This window comes from Rhamphochromis sp. 'chilingali' (assembly GCF_963969265.1).
Source record: "Rhamphochromis sp. 'chilingali' genome assembly, chromosome: 2".
Classification (NCBI taxonomy): domain Eukaryota; kingdom Metazoa; phylum Chordata; class Actinopteri; order Cichliformes; family Cichlidae; genus Rhamphochromis; species Rhamphochromis sp. 'chilingali'.
The window spans coordinates 68620451-68634905 of NC_137930.1; the positions used below are offsets into that span (position 1 = coordinate 68620451).

At 47.2% G+C, this 14455-nt stretch overlaps 1 protein-coding gene across 3 annotated transcripts; it reads right to left on the reverse strand.

Moving 5' to 3' along the window:
* Positions 1-2410: 2410 nt before the first annotated feature.
* LOC308391683 (matrix metalloproteinase-14-like) lies at positions 2411-14435 on the reverse strand. 3 transcript variants are annotated; one of them, XM_080874356.1, is made up of 11 exons: positions 13755-14435; positions 12844-13603; positions 12513-12661; positions 8547-8663; positions 8148-8464; positions 7708-7869; positions 5759-6138; positions 5530-5668; positions 4467-4617; positions 4277-4392; positions 2411-3128 (listed from the first exon to the last, which is right to left on the reverse strand). In XM_080874356.1, exons 3-11 carry the CDS (start codon positions 12614-12616, stop codon positions 2668-2670), a joined length of 1947 nt encoding a protein of 648 aa, XP_080730482.1. In that variant the 5' UTR covers positions 12617-12661; positions 12844-13603; positions 13755-14435; the 3' UTR covers positions 2411-2667. The 3 variants fall into 3 exon arrangements, with proteins under 3 accessions (XP_080730482.1, XP_080730481.1, XP_080730483.1); XM_080874355.1 differs by lacking the exon at positions 12844-13603 and having other exon boundaries at positions 13755-14434; XM_080874357.1 differs by lacking the exons at positions 12513-12661; positions 12844-13603; positions 13755-14435 and adding an exon at positions 9297-12479.
* Positions 14436-14455: the final 20 nt, after the last annotated feature.

The following is a 14455-nucleotide window of genomic DNA, read 5'->3' on the forward strand; positions in this document are numbered from 1 at the left end:
CACACACGCGCGCGCGCGCGCACACACACACACACGTGCAGAGCTCAATACTTTGGTCCTTTACTCAAACCAACAGAAAAACACTGAAAAAGGATCAAAGTCAAATTTCATATGCTTAAAAAAAAAAAATACACAACTGCAAATTTACTTACTGCGAATATTAGACGAGTGAAACTGTTAGAGGTGGAGCTCGTTTTCATTTCCATCATTTTATCGTTTAGAGCAGCGGTCTCCAACCTTTTTTGCGCCACGGACGGTTTATGCCCGACAATATTTTCACGGACCGGCCTTTAAGGTGTCGCGGATAAATACAACAAAATGAAACTAGTACCGGTACCGAAAAAAAGAAGATTTATTCATAACACACGTGAAAAGACCCAGGAAAACCGAGTAAATGATAAAAACGATAACAAAATAACGCTGAACACCGATAAAAACCCTGAAAACCAGACATTTCACACCTGAGCCTCAACTCTCGCGGCCCGGTACCGGTCCGAGGCCCGGGGGTTGGGGACCGCTGCATTAGACCGCAAATAAAGTTGTGATTTACAAAGTCACTGCTGACTTTAGATGTAAATAAATGCAACAAAGATATTTCATTTGAAAGATTCTTATTATTCAACATCGACATACATTCATAATATTAAAGATTTAAGTAGGAAAAAAATGCAGTTTTGTGAGATCAAGTTTTCACCATTTCCTGGAGCAACGACTCCCTCTTGTGGCCAAAAGTATGAATAAAACTGCTGAACTTGAAGTTTCAGACACAGCATGGAAACACGCAGCAGCAAAGACGACTCGTGTTGCTTTTTATTTGAGTTTTATGTGAAACCTTTAATGTACTCTACACTGGAGTGCACAGGCCTTATCGAACATGCCCTGCATGCATCATCATCATCATCAAAAAAAAATCTACTGCTGCTCTAACAAAACATCTGAATGCACACAAAATGTGCAAAACTACAAATGATAATGTAAAAAAAGTAAGAAATCCTTTCCCCGTACTATCTATATAGTTCTTTAAAAAACGCCGCCGCAGTATCCACAGGAGGGAAAACAAGTCACAACGAAACTCGATGCAAAGGTTAACAAGTTTAAAATGCTGATCGATGAGCCGGGAAAGACAATAAGACGAGATCCCGTCCTGCAGATGCTTCTGTGGATTCATTATCTTGTATATGCTTGAGCTGACTTTCCAGAAGAGTGGAGGAGAAAATGAACACACCAGGGAAAATACATGAGTGAAAGAAAGAAAAGCGAGCAGAGAAAAAGCAGACAGTCATCTGTAGCCGTGAAAACAGAGCGCAGCAGAAACAAGAGCTGAAAAGGAGAAGCGGACTCGAGTGGCCCAATGTAGGTCAGGAGGCACAACGCCAGCATTGCTCCTCCTCTAAATCCTTCTAACCTCCCTTTCTCCTTCCTTCCTTCCTTCGCTCGCTCGCTCGTCCTTTTATGCAGAAACCTGAGGAAACACTGACAGAGCCCTCCCTCTCCTCATCTCCTTCCCTCTCATTTCCCTTCTACTCTTTACTCACCGCCATAACTTTTTATAACTCCCCCTTCTGCATTTTTCCCGACTCCCCCGCCTCCCCTCATGCCTGACAGCCCTAAATCTGCAACATGTGGCCTTAATGGAAACCAGACCCTCACCCATTCAGGCCTCTCCCTCGTAGACATAATTAGCTTTAACTCTGTTTAGCATTAAAAAAGCAATAGAGACATAAAAAGAGGACACAGTTGCTTTTTCACTCTCCACAGGCTGACACTGCAGATTTTATAAAAGACCTCGATAATTCTCGACAGCGCTCATAAAAAGGCGAATAAATCCTAACGCCGGCACCGGCCGTATATCAGCACGTCTCCGCTGGGATCGTGTTTGTAGCGCTGCAGTCTGCAAGAGGCTGCGGCAGGAGGAGGGGAGGCTGGAGCCTAAGTGTCTGTGCACGAAAAGAAAAGCTACGTGCTGCGGGTGGATGAGCGAACATGCATGCACAAATCAGTGCAGATACAAGCTGTTTTTGAGCTAATGTGTGTCATGTGTGAAGGAAAGGTCAGACATAATGGGCTCAGTGGGAAGCGGGCAAGTCATGGACACGCAGCTGTCGAACATTCCTGCGCTGTTGGAGGACGAGCTCGGCCTGCAGAGACGCAAACAGCACAACAGAGACGGCAAAGTGCAAACGATCTGTTCTAAACAGAAGAAACGCTGCTGAAGCATCTTCATTAAAAAGCTTGTTCTTATTAATGCAAGCAAACGTGTTTATGTGACGGTGCTTCTAATATATGTGCTCGAAAGACTTGGTCTGCATTTACACTACAAATAATCCCCCAAACGTCCTCAGTCCAGTTGGAATTGATGCAATCACACATCCCTGGTGAAAACTTATTTTAAAGAAAGGGGTTTTTTGGGGGGGGGGGGGCCTTTTCAGACTTTTGGAAGGCACAGAGAGAGGCACAGTAGAAAAACCTGTGGCCGAGCTAAAGCTCCACAGGCGCTGAATTCACAATTTTTTTATCACGTCACACGAGCAGTGAAAGTTCTCCCAATGACTAACGGGCCCATCGTCAGCTTTTTCAAAGCTTCTTTTCCTCTAACGCCAAAAGTAAAAACTGGGCGGCTGCACCAGATGAACGACGGACACCTGAACTCTCTCTTCGACTCGAGCGTCACACCCAGTCCTGCAGCGAGCGCTTGCAGTGCACCAAGGCCCTCGGTGTCTCTTTGTTCTGAAGAGTCCTGAGGATGGCATAGATTAGGACGAGGATGCACAGGATGAGCACCAGGGGAACGACCACCATAATCAGGGTCATGACCTTTGATTCATTGTCAGCCACAGCCACGACCACGTTCACGTCTTTGTCCTCCTCTTCCTCTGTGCTGTCAGGCTTAGCGGTCTCCTCTCGCTCCGAGTTTGCGTCTCTGTCTGGCTCTTTGTGCTCGTCTTTGCCTCGGTCTGAAGGCTCGACCGGTTTGTCTTCCGGCTCGGCGTCTGCGTCGGGCTTCGGGTCGGGGACCCCCACACAACCCATGAAGTCCTTCAGGATGGAGCGGGGATAGCCTTTGTCTGCTTCGGATCTGCGATTGTCAAATCTCCAGTAGTTGGTGCCTTTGTAGAAATAGGTGTAAGCTGCACGAGGAGAAGAAAGGAGACATTTTCACTTGATGCCGATTATACAGCATGCACAGTGCTGATGTTTGGGAGCAAGCCCCCCTCATGTGAATAGAGCCTTTCTGGCTGTAGACCATTATAGAGTCAGATCAATCTAACAGGCAGTGAATGTACGTAGTTATCCGTACAGCTACAGCTAGCTCTCACAAACAAGGAAGAGGCTCCGTCCAAAGATACCAAAATAAATTCACTCATCGCATCTTATTAGTCAAATCATCAAAAACATGAACTTGTGGTTTTCCAGGGTTACGTGCCGACCTCGTCGTGTTCAACAGCGAACCTGCAGAGGCGACCCGCGCAGATTAATCCTGTAACTGTATTTTGTAACTTGGTGCTATGAAAGAGTATTTCCCCCTCATGATTTTGCATTATTGTCACAATGTTTCAGATCATCAAACAAATTCTAATAACAGAAACTTTTTCAGAAGGTGGACTAATGAATAAACTCATCATTTAAAAACAGTCTTTTCTAGTTACTCGGGTTACTTTTCTCTAATATTGTAAACTTGTTTGATGATCAGAAACGTACGAGTGCGACAAACATGCAAAAGAAAGAATCGCTGCACATTCAAAAGGTCGTGTGCGAAGACTCACACAGTGCGCCGCTTTGGTGACAGCCAGGCCTGACTATATTAGTCAAGTCTGCCAAATTATTGGATAAAATAAAACCAAAATGCAATAAATCCTTTGAAATCTGTCGCCTTTGTGCACTTATTGACAACATGCTGCATGAATAAGCACAGATTCTTCTCTGTGCTGCACAGGCTGCCTGCACAGCGTCTGGGTGGAGATGTGATCCGACTCTTACCGAGTGCATTCAGAGCTGCTCGGACACAAATCTCATTTCCAAAAGGAAGGACGGGCCAACCCACAGACCAGCGCTCTCCTTCCTCTCTCTGCTTTGTTGCTTCACTGCTTCCTCCAACCTTTCCTTCTTTCGCTCCCTCCACCTCCACCCTGCTGCTCTGTCAGGCTGTTCTCTTGCTTCCAACAGTGAAGGCGAAGCTTTTTATGTTTGTTGTGATTCTCATAAACCGAAGCTGTTGGATGTTCCCACTGCTAAAATAAAACCCGGGCAAATTGCTCAATTTAAACTCCTGACTTACCCCCATCATCGCTGAGGAAGGCTCCTTTAGGGGAGGGAGGGATCCTGCCCCATCTGCTAATTGGTTTGGGGAAGTCGCGGTCTGTGGTCCGTGTCTCCTCGTTGTATCGCCAGTACCTGCGAGACAATAAGACGTATTAAGATGTCTACGCGGCGTTAAAACCTCCGCGCTCCGTGTAGCCGAATCATACCTGTCTCCAGAGAAGAAGTACGTGTGCCCGTTGGGCTCCCACCAGATCGCTGTGTCGATCCCGTGTGGAGGAACGCCTTTTCCATAGTGATATAAGGGCTGTGGGTACCCTGGCATCACGTCAGCCTCCCTGAACAGCCAGAATCTGTCACCTGTAGGCACAGATGGAGACGACGCTTTGTCCAAAGAAACAAAAGCACACCGAGTCGAGCTTTCTCGCACAGCTCGTGTTTCTGACACGGCCAACAGAGGGAAGAATAAGGCAAAGGTAAGTCTGAGGAGAAGAAAGGAAGATGAAAAGAAGCTCATGGTCAGCACACATGGTGTACATCAGCAGGTTTACTCACTCCAGAAGAAAAGCAGAAAAGACAGGCGAGGTTGAAATGGCATGCATTCACACATTTTCCAAGACTTCCATATGTGAGGGTTGACTCCTCTCCTAAGCCTAATCTTTGGACACACTTTCAGCCACTTTCCACTTCTACTGCCAGGCTGCTGCGCTGCGCTCCAGGCCAATAAAATGTACTGAAGTGTCCGAGCCTGATCAGAAATCCTGAAAACGCACAGCAAAGCACCACAGCTGCTCACATCTGGAGCAGCGCAGTCAGAGAGGCTGATGTAAGCCCCTCCACCTCTTTCATGAGGCCGTCCGGGCTCAGCTGCAGCCAATAACAGCTGCCACGCTGCACAGGCCTGTTCAAAACACCCAGTGAACTCACAAACACACATTCATAAATGCAAACTCGGTGCTCTCGTTCAGTTTGCAGCAATCGTGTCGTAATGTTTTATTCTTTTGAGGGGAGTTTTTTCTTTTTCTGTGGTGTTTTAAACATTTTTTACTCAAATCCGTGTGATTCAGAACCTTGTAAATCAAGTTGTGCAGGAGACGAATGCAGAGTTTGCATCGAACAGTTCATGTTACGCTGCTCCTCAGAGAGGACGCGAAATGAGGAACTAGAGCTAAACTAGAATAACGTCGAGGCGTAACGCACTCGCTGCTCAGCAGGTGGGCGACGCTTTGTGGAAGTGGCTGGTTTTATTTGGAATAAGCAGCTGTGACGTACCTTTAAAAAAGACAAATTTGCCGTCGTGACGTTCGTACGCTGCGTCAATGTCGGTGGGGAGACCGTTCCAGAATACAGATATCGGCATGGGGTAATTATCGAGGACGCGGTTCCTCCGAACCCGCCAGAACCAACGACCCTGCAAAAGCAAAACAACGATGCACGTCTTAGTTACTTTCCCTCGCATGACTCGAACATTGCAGCTGTGAGCAAAGCCCTGTTTGTTTACCTTGAAGACAAACATCTCCCCCCTCAGCATGGTCACTGTATCAAAGTCTCCATCGCAGATGTCAGGGGGCTGGTTGTCTGGCAGCTTGGGAGGCCGAGGAGGAGGAGGGATGTCTTTCCGTGGAGTGACGGGTTCTGGCACAGGCGGGGATTGGGTGGTGGTGGAGGTAGGGAGGATGGGAGGCGAGGTGGGACCGGGGCTCGGTTCGGGTTGGGCCGGAGGATCCGGGTCGGCGTCCGTCGGGACGCGTGGGGCATCGGCTGGAGAATAAGTGGTGGGCTCTTCTTCTGGGACAGAAGGGGAGGTGGGGGAGTCGACGCTGGGTTCATCGTCAGGGGCGAGCGGAGAAGTAGGCGAAGCATCTGTGATGAGGGGAGGACCTTGGGGGAAAAAAGAGGCAACAGGAAAGGCTCCAGTCTGTGTGGCATTAGACATTAATACTTGCTTTTATTCGCTTCCTTTCGACTAAATACTCTGCAGCAGAGCGAACGCAGTTTTCCATTTTGTGACCGACTGTCACTCTGCTGCTGCTCGTTGGAAAAATCTGCTGGTTGCTAAGAGAGGAAAACACACAGATAAAGTCAGTTATGCAATAGGTATCAGCTGATGGGCTCCAAGATGCGTGGGTTACACTGGACCAAAGGCTTTGCTCAGAACACATCGAGGCCAGTATGTGAAGAAATCCACCGTCTGCAGCAAAACAACAAAAGCTCAGTGCTGCCAAACGAGAACTGAGGCCATCGCAGCACAAAGATACTGTCATCAGTTTTCTTCTTTTAAATTCAGCTGTGTTTCAGTGGAATAAAAACTTCACATTTACAAAGACCCTAGTCGGCCGCTATCCTCACAGGAAGACAGCGGGCGTGTCTGCGTCTCTGCACAAAGAAAGGAAAAAGCTCCAGGACGAGGCTGACTGCCCGCCGATGTTACAACATTTTTGGCTCCAAAGCAAAATACATCCCAAACCCAAAGATGTCAGCGAGTCTTCTCAGCAGCATTCACTCGTAGCCAATCAGGAGGAAGCTGTGAGCAAACACCATAACGAGCAGCACTTGGATTTATTCGGGTCGTGTGTCTGACCACACGGTAAACGTTCGCTCTTGCTTTAAGCTCAGTTTTGTATCAACCATCTCCAGCTCAGAGCGCTAAAAGCTCCGAGCTGTTACTCAGAGGCGGATTTATATAAAACAGCTGATGTGAGAGAATCAAACGTCACGGGATGTAAAATCAAAACAAGCGTGAAACCTGCGGAAAATCCTCGTTTTCATCTAAAGCAAAAGAAATGCAAAGTTCATAAATCATCAAGTGTGAACAATTCACGTCTGTGGTTTTAATGCAGCGTGATACGCCGACAAACGGCGTCTGTTAATCAACAACGCCATCTATTCAGGAGGAAGAAGATGGGCTCATCATACTGGAATGCATGACATTCTGCATCTGCTGCTTCCTGCATCCTCTGTAAGGATCCAGATGTGACGTGAGAGCGATGACTGACGTTTGGCTCGCTAACAGCGCAGTGATCAAAGCTCAGCATGGAAACAGAAGATGATGACACCCCTCTGAGGATGGTGAGCCCGACAACACGGACAATCAAGAATAGATGGAAAGGCTTTCGCTGCAGGGGTAGGGCAGATTTGAAATGTTAATCATGAAAGACAAAATAAAGTTTGGGGCATTTGCTTTTAGATTCAATAGTGTTTTTCCATAAATACTGCTAATATGCATTTAAGTAGCCCCAAACACTGCACTGGACCGCTGTGCAAGGATTCACCATGAGGATAATCAGCATCATTTCTAGTAATATCCATAATTTCCAGAGCACTGTGGGGTTTCACATCTCTTCTGCATACAGAGATTTAGAAGCTCTGCAGCCCAAAGAAAAGAACATCTCATGCTGGTAGAAATAACTCTGTATCACCAAAGACATCCATAGAGCGCGTTCTTCTCACCATATATGTGCTGTATGCCTCTGATGTCATCCTCATGGAGCGTGAAGTTCTGTGTGTGGACCCACTGGTAGACAGGAGCCATTGTGGCTCTGGGGTTATCCGAATGCTGCAGACCCAGAGCGTGACCGAGCTCATGAACCGCAACCAGGAACAGATCTATACCTGCGAGAGAGACAGGCGTAGCTGTGGGTCATCTGCTTTGAGTGTGCACAACAAGGAAAATGCACATTGCTTTGTGGTTGGTGCGCACACAAACGAACACAAAAGGCACTGAGAGCTCTCGGCCCAAACATTTATCACTGCGGAGTCAAAGCGAGTCAGGTCACCGAGTACGACCGCATCCTTCCAGGTTGCCTCCCAGCTGATATCGACCAAAACGGCGACTGTTCAGAGATTAAGTTGAATTTCTCACATAAGCAGAAAAAAACAAACCCACTGACCTTTCGGGTTTTCGTTGTCCAGTGTCCAAGGCTCATCTGAATCAAAGTGCGTGTCCCCACCTATTCCCGGTCCGGGATAGTAGGCGTGGGCCAGAGACCCACCCTCGCCATCGAACAGTGACATATCACCATGGAAACCGGAGGCAAACAGCAGCAGGATATCGGCGAGCTTCGTCTGGCTGCTGTTGACGCCGTGTCCAGGTGGTAGCTCCTCAAAGGTGAGCGGCGTGACTCGTCTCCAAACACCGAAGGCTTTGCGGATCGCATCGTACGTCCGTTCCTCTCCCAGGGACAGGGGCATGTTTTGGTCCATTATACTGAAGTCAGAAGTAAAATCGTATCAGAGCTGCGGAGCACTTTGATTTATTGCAGTCTGATTGTTTCATTTGGTCTGGAAACCTGTAGGTGATGTGATCTTTGTCCCAGCGCTGCCCAGTCAGAACGTAGCGCTTCTTCCTGTCAACCAGATCCTCGGGCTTTCTGTCAGGGAGGCCACAACGAGGCCGCCGCATGGCCCTGCGCACACACACGCACGCACGCACACACACACACACACACACACACACACACACACGCACACGCACAATAAAGGATTTCTCAGTTCCACATTAAGCTGGATGAGATTAGCTTTCTCATTCTCACCAGACTAACCTAGAAACGTGTACAGTCAGGTCCATAAATATTGGGACATCGACACAAGTCTAACATTTTGGGCTGTATACACCAGCACAATGATTTCAAATGAAACGAACAAGATGTGCTTTAACTGCAGACTGTCAGCTTTTATTTGAGGGTGTTTACATCCAAAGCAGGTGAACGGTGTAGGAATTACAACAGTTTGCATATTAAGGGACCAAAAGTAATGGGACAATTGGCTTCTCAGCTGTTCCATGGTCAGGTGTGTGTTATTCCCTCATTCCTCCAATTACAATGAGCAGATAAAAGGTCCAGAGTTCATTTCAAGTGTGCTGTTTGCATCTGGAGCCTGTTGCTGTCAACTGCCAAGATGAGAGCCAAAGAGCTGTCACTATCAGTGAAGCAAGCCATCATTAGGCTGAGAAAACAAAGCAAACCCATCAGAGAGACAGCAAAACCATCAGGCGTGGCCAAAACAACTGTTTGGAACATTCTCAAAAAGAAGGAACGCACCGGTGAGCTCAGCAACACCAAAAGACCTGAAACAACTGCGGTGGACGACCGAAGAATCCTTCCCCTGCTGAAGAAAACATCCTTCACAACAGTTGGCCAGATCAAGAACACTCTCCAGGGGCCCGTTCTTCGTACGTCGCTTACTACATCCAAGATCAAATCATCGCGCTAACCGTGAGCTCGCTAATCCGGTTCCCCGAACACACCTGCTGTTGACGATCAGTACAGCTGGACGCAGTAATGTGACATCACTGGGTGTCGTAAAAGGGGCCACGCATCGATAGTAGAAACATTGATCGGCAACCCTCTGATTGGTCGGCGAAAATGTCGACGGAGCGCGCTCGGCTCGGTATTTTTCGGCAGCAGAGCAAGAACTCTTGAGTGAGGGATTTCAGGAGTTTCAGAGTCTAATTAAAACGCAAGGGAACACTGCAAAGGCTGCAAAAGCAAGGAGCGAGGGCTGGCAGGAAGTTGCTGACAAATTAAACTCGTAAGTAATTTAATAATAACAATAATAATGGATTGGATTTATATAGCGCTTTTCAAGGCACCCAAAGCGTTTTACAATGCCACTATTCATTCACTCTCACATTCACACACTGGTGGAGGCAGCTACGGTTGTAGCCACAGCTGCCCTGGGGCAGACTGACAGAAGCCAGGCTGCCATATCGCGCCATCGGCCCCTCTGGCCAACACCAGTAGGTGGTAGGGTAGATTTATTATATTACACTATATTATATTACATTATATTATATTGTTATATTATATCCCCTTTCACATTAGAGCCACGACAGGACCCACTAGAACATGGGAACAGGTAAAAGTGAAATATAAGAATATTCTACAGAATGGTAATATTGATCACTCATATTGCTTTTAGTCTCTTGGAAAGAGACCCTGGAATAATCTGTTTGTTTATAACAGCAACCAAGAAAAGGGCAGAGCAAAAAAAGACAGGTGGTGGTCCTGCACCCCCTCGTCAACAAGTTGGTTAAGTGAATAATACCCTCACGGGAATATCGATATCTCTCAATGAGCACACTGTCGCGCTGAGCTAAAGGATCCTGTCTATCCCGCAATATACGCTGGATTCTGAGGACTCTCCTTATCAATCTTGCACCTTCCGCAATGGGTGGCTCGCGTAAACGGACAGGACATGGCTGCGACAGACTTCCCAAATCCACCTTCGCTTTTATAGCCGTGGTCTCTCATCTTGATTACACGAAGTAAATTGCAATTGCTACTCTGAAATATGAATTACATCTGTAATAATCACATACATGTAATAGAATGTTAATAGTACTTTTCCCTTTTTTAGGAAATGACCTGTGTGAAATCAATAAATGGATCAAGTGCTGCATTGTCTTTAGTTACATTGATGTTATTTATTTATGGTGAAACAGTGGTGGAATATCGCTGTTGCTTTCGTATGATGACGCGGACATACCTGCGTGGCCGCGATCTAATCCTGTTTACATAAAGTAAACCTGCTCCCGAGCAGGTTTACGCTTACGGCTCTGTTGCTATGACAGCAAGTCCCGGATGGGCTTCGGGGAACCGAACGATCCAGGATCACGCGAAATCGTCAACAATCTAATCCGGCTAACCTACTTAGCGCGGTACGAAGAACGGGCCCCAGGAGGTGGTGCATGTGTGTCAACAATCAAGAGAAGACTCCACCAGTGTGAATACAGAGGGTTCACCACAAGATGGAAACCATTAGTGAGCCCCAAAAACAGGAAGGACAAATTAGAGTTTGCCAAACAACATCTAAAAAAGCCATCACAGTTCTGGAACAACATCCTGTGGACAGACGAGACCAAGATCTACTCGTACCAGAGTGACGGGAAGAGAAGAGCATGGAGAAGGAAAGGAACTGCTCATGATCCTGAGCATACCTCATCGGTGAAGCATGGCACTCGAAGTGTCATGGCGTGGGCATGTATGGCTGCCAGTGGAACTGGTTCTCTTGTATTTATTGATGATGTAACTGCTGACAAAAGCAGCACCATGAATTCTGAAGTGTTTCGGGCAATATTATCTGCTCATATTCAGACAAATGCTTCAGAACTCATTGGATGGTGCGTCACAGTGCAGATGGACAACGACCCAAAGCAAACTGCAAAAGCAACCAAAGAGTCTTTGAAGGGAAAGAAGTGGACTGTTTTGCAATGGCCAAGTCAATCACCTGACCTGAATCCGACTGAGCATTTCACGTGCTGAAGACAAAACTGAAGGGAAATGCCCCAAGAACAAGCAGGAACTGAAGACTGTTGCAGTAGAGGCCTGGCAGAGAATCAGCAGGGATGGAACCCGGCGTCTGGTGATGTCTGTGTTCCAGACTTCAGGCTGTGATTGACTGCAAAGGATTTGCAACCAAGTATTAAAAAGTGGTTCTTATTCTGTCCCATTACCCTGCCCTGTTCACCTGCTTTGGATGTAAACACCCTCAAATAAAAGCTGACAGTCTGCAGTTAAAGCACATCTTGTTCGTTTCATTTGAAATCATTGTGCTGGTGTATACAGCCCAAAATGTTAGACTTGTGTCGATGTCCCAATATTTATGGACCTGACTGTATATCGATGCAGCTCTTGGGAACTTTTGGAAACATTCCCCAGCCGGCTGCTGTAACCTGGACTTTTCAGCAAAGTGTGGGCGGTGTTGTGGCGCTTTGCACCATTAATTCACAGTCAGAGTTCAAATCCTCTGTGGAGTTTGCATGTTCCCTTTGCATGATAGTGGGTATAAGGGGCTGGGTTTATTGGCAGTCCTAAATTATACCCTCCCCTCTTGCCCTACGATACCCGGGACAGGCTCCAACCCCCTGCCACTGTAAATTGGATAAGTGGAAGAAGATGCAGATGTATCCCTCAGTTTCCAGGCTTTATGAACAGCTAATCTAAGATGCAGGTCTTTGTAGTTTCACTACAAATCTACCACACAGACACAAACTGACCGTCTTCACACTTGACAAGAAAACCACAAACAGCGTTTCCAGCCGAGAATTTGCAGTAAAATTATTTTGAAAATCTTTGAAGGAAAAGCCATGCTCGTATTTGGGATTTGTGCCTGGAACTGTCATTCCATCCATCCCCCCCCCCACACACACACACACACGTTGAATTCATAATATGCAAATGAATAGAAAAAAAAAGTCTATACAATATCCCTGAGCTCTCTTTGTGGTCACTGCTCTCAGCACATAAAGAGCTTACGCGAGCGTAGCAGAGTCCACCTTCCCGGTCACCTCCAGTCCATACAAGCGCTGCATGTCGCTGATAGCTTTGGACATAATCTGAGCCGACTGCATGGTGGACATCTGCCTGCTGGCTTGAGACAGGTAGCCGAATTTACGGAGCCATGCCTGCGTGGAAGGAAAATAGAAGAGGTCGTCAGATTTCCTTAAGATAGCAGGTCTCTGTGCTTGTGCATCAGGAATGCATGGTGTATACATGAGCGTGACAGCCCCAGCTGTTGGAAGAGCAGCATCTGAGGAGTCGGGAGGAAAGAGAAAGTAGAAACAAACCAGATGGCTTGCATTAATACCAGGACATTCCTGCTCCTTCGTTCCTGCGGTGACAGCCAAGACGGGGAGAGAGGACAGAAACGGGAAAACGGACATTAAATAAATTGCACGTCAGTCCTGTGGGTACACCAGCTAAACCTATAGCTCTGCATGAGTGCCTGAGGTCCCTGCTGAATGAAGCGTCACATGTTGTGAATTATTCTTCTTCGTTTCATGTTTGATGGCACTGAAACTGAGCCACGAAGTCACAGAACAGGCAAAACAGGATGATGGCTCCAGATGGGTGGGGGGAGGGTCCTGATGTTAGGTAACATGTGCCTCAGCAGGAGAACACGAAAAAACCCACATGCAACGCGGCTTCATGCGTGCGCACTGAGACAGAAAATCCTTAGAGGGTCTTTGCTAGCAGGACAAATCTTAACCAATCAAATGTGTCGTTATGAAGCCGGACGGGCCAAACCTGCCAGAGAGAAACTTTCCTACAGCAGTGTGGTTTACGTGACAAGTTTGAATAATGTCCCTATTAAACCTTTAAAAGCAGAGCTTAAAAACACATTTAATTAGCCTTCGTGTTGTGTTTGGGGGATAAACTCACTAATAAATAATCACAGGTAACACATCAAAGTCATTTCCAGGTGAGTTTCAAACTTTCACAATGACTGAGTTTCACTCTGCGGTCTAAAGATGCCGCTTCAGACACATTGTTACCACTCAAAGGAAACACTCGGGTCTAATCGTTTCCTTGTTGACGGACGTCGGTCACACCTGCAGAGCTGTTATCTGGAAAGAGGACAAAGGTCAAACGAGCTCCCGCTGTAATCTGTAATTCTGCAGTGAGACTGTTGAAAGCAGGATGATTCGTTTCAATGTGCAGCAACAACGATTTAAATAACAACATGGCAGTCTCCCCCCTACGGAGCCTTCAGCGTACCTCGGCGCTGAAGCGTTCTTCCTCTGGGTCATCTGGCACCGCGCTGCACAAGACCAGGGAGAGTAAGGACGCGGACGTGATGATCTGAGCCCAGGTTTGTTGGGATGTCATCCTTCCCTCGGACGCAAAGACTTGTTGAATGGCAAATATCAAACCAAGCCGCTTCCTCCGACAAGCAGATGCTTTTACATTTAACTCCTGCGGAAAGTGATCTATCGGGCCATTATTGTTCAGCTGAGAAACTTAAGGCACATTTAAAAGCCCGAGAAAACAAAGTGTTTCTACTCCATTCTTGGTCGATCCGGGACAGCTTCCCTCACGGAGCATCCAAGTGTTTGTTTCCTCATACGGAGCTGATGCAGCAGAAGTCCTTGCCCCTTTCTGACGGTCACAATGGCTGATCGGCAGCTGAGGAGAAATCCTGCTGAAAGTCACAACTTCAAGCGTCCGAGCACCGAAATGAGCGCATGAAAAGTAAAGTACTTGTTGCGCCGTTTCTGGGGTTACTGCAAAAACCGACCGCAGTAACCCCCCAAAAATCAACCCGAGGGAGAAACTTCACTTTTCCCCGCTGCAGAAATCGACTTCTTTACGTTTTAACCGCGCAGCATGCCTGAGCCCATCATCGGACAAAAGAATCCGCCATAAAATATCTGTTACCGACTTCCTGTTAAGACCTCCCCCTCATGGCTCAACAAACC

Bases quoted from the DNA above. Each gene is read 5' to 3' on its own strand.
- LOC308391683 (XM_080874355.1), bottom strand. From the start codon at position 13,865: ATGACATCCCAACAAACCTGGGCTCAGATCATCACGTCCGCGTCCTTA. The intron at 12,662-13,754 runs GTACGCTGAAGG...CCTTCCACGCAG, and splicing joins AAGAACGCTTCAGCGCCGAG to GCATGGCTCCGTAAATTCGG. The intron at 4,393-4,466 runs GTATGATTCGGC...ATTGTCTCGCAG, and splicing joins TACTTCTTCTCTGGAGACAG to GTACTGGCGATACAACGAGG.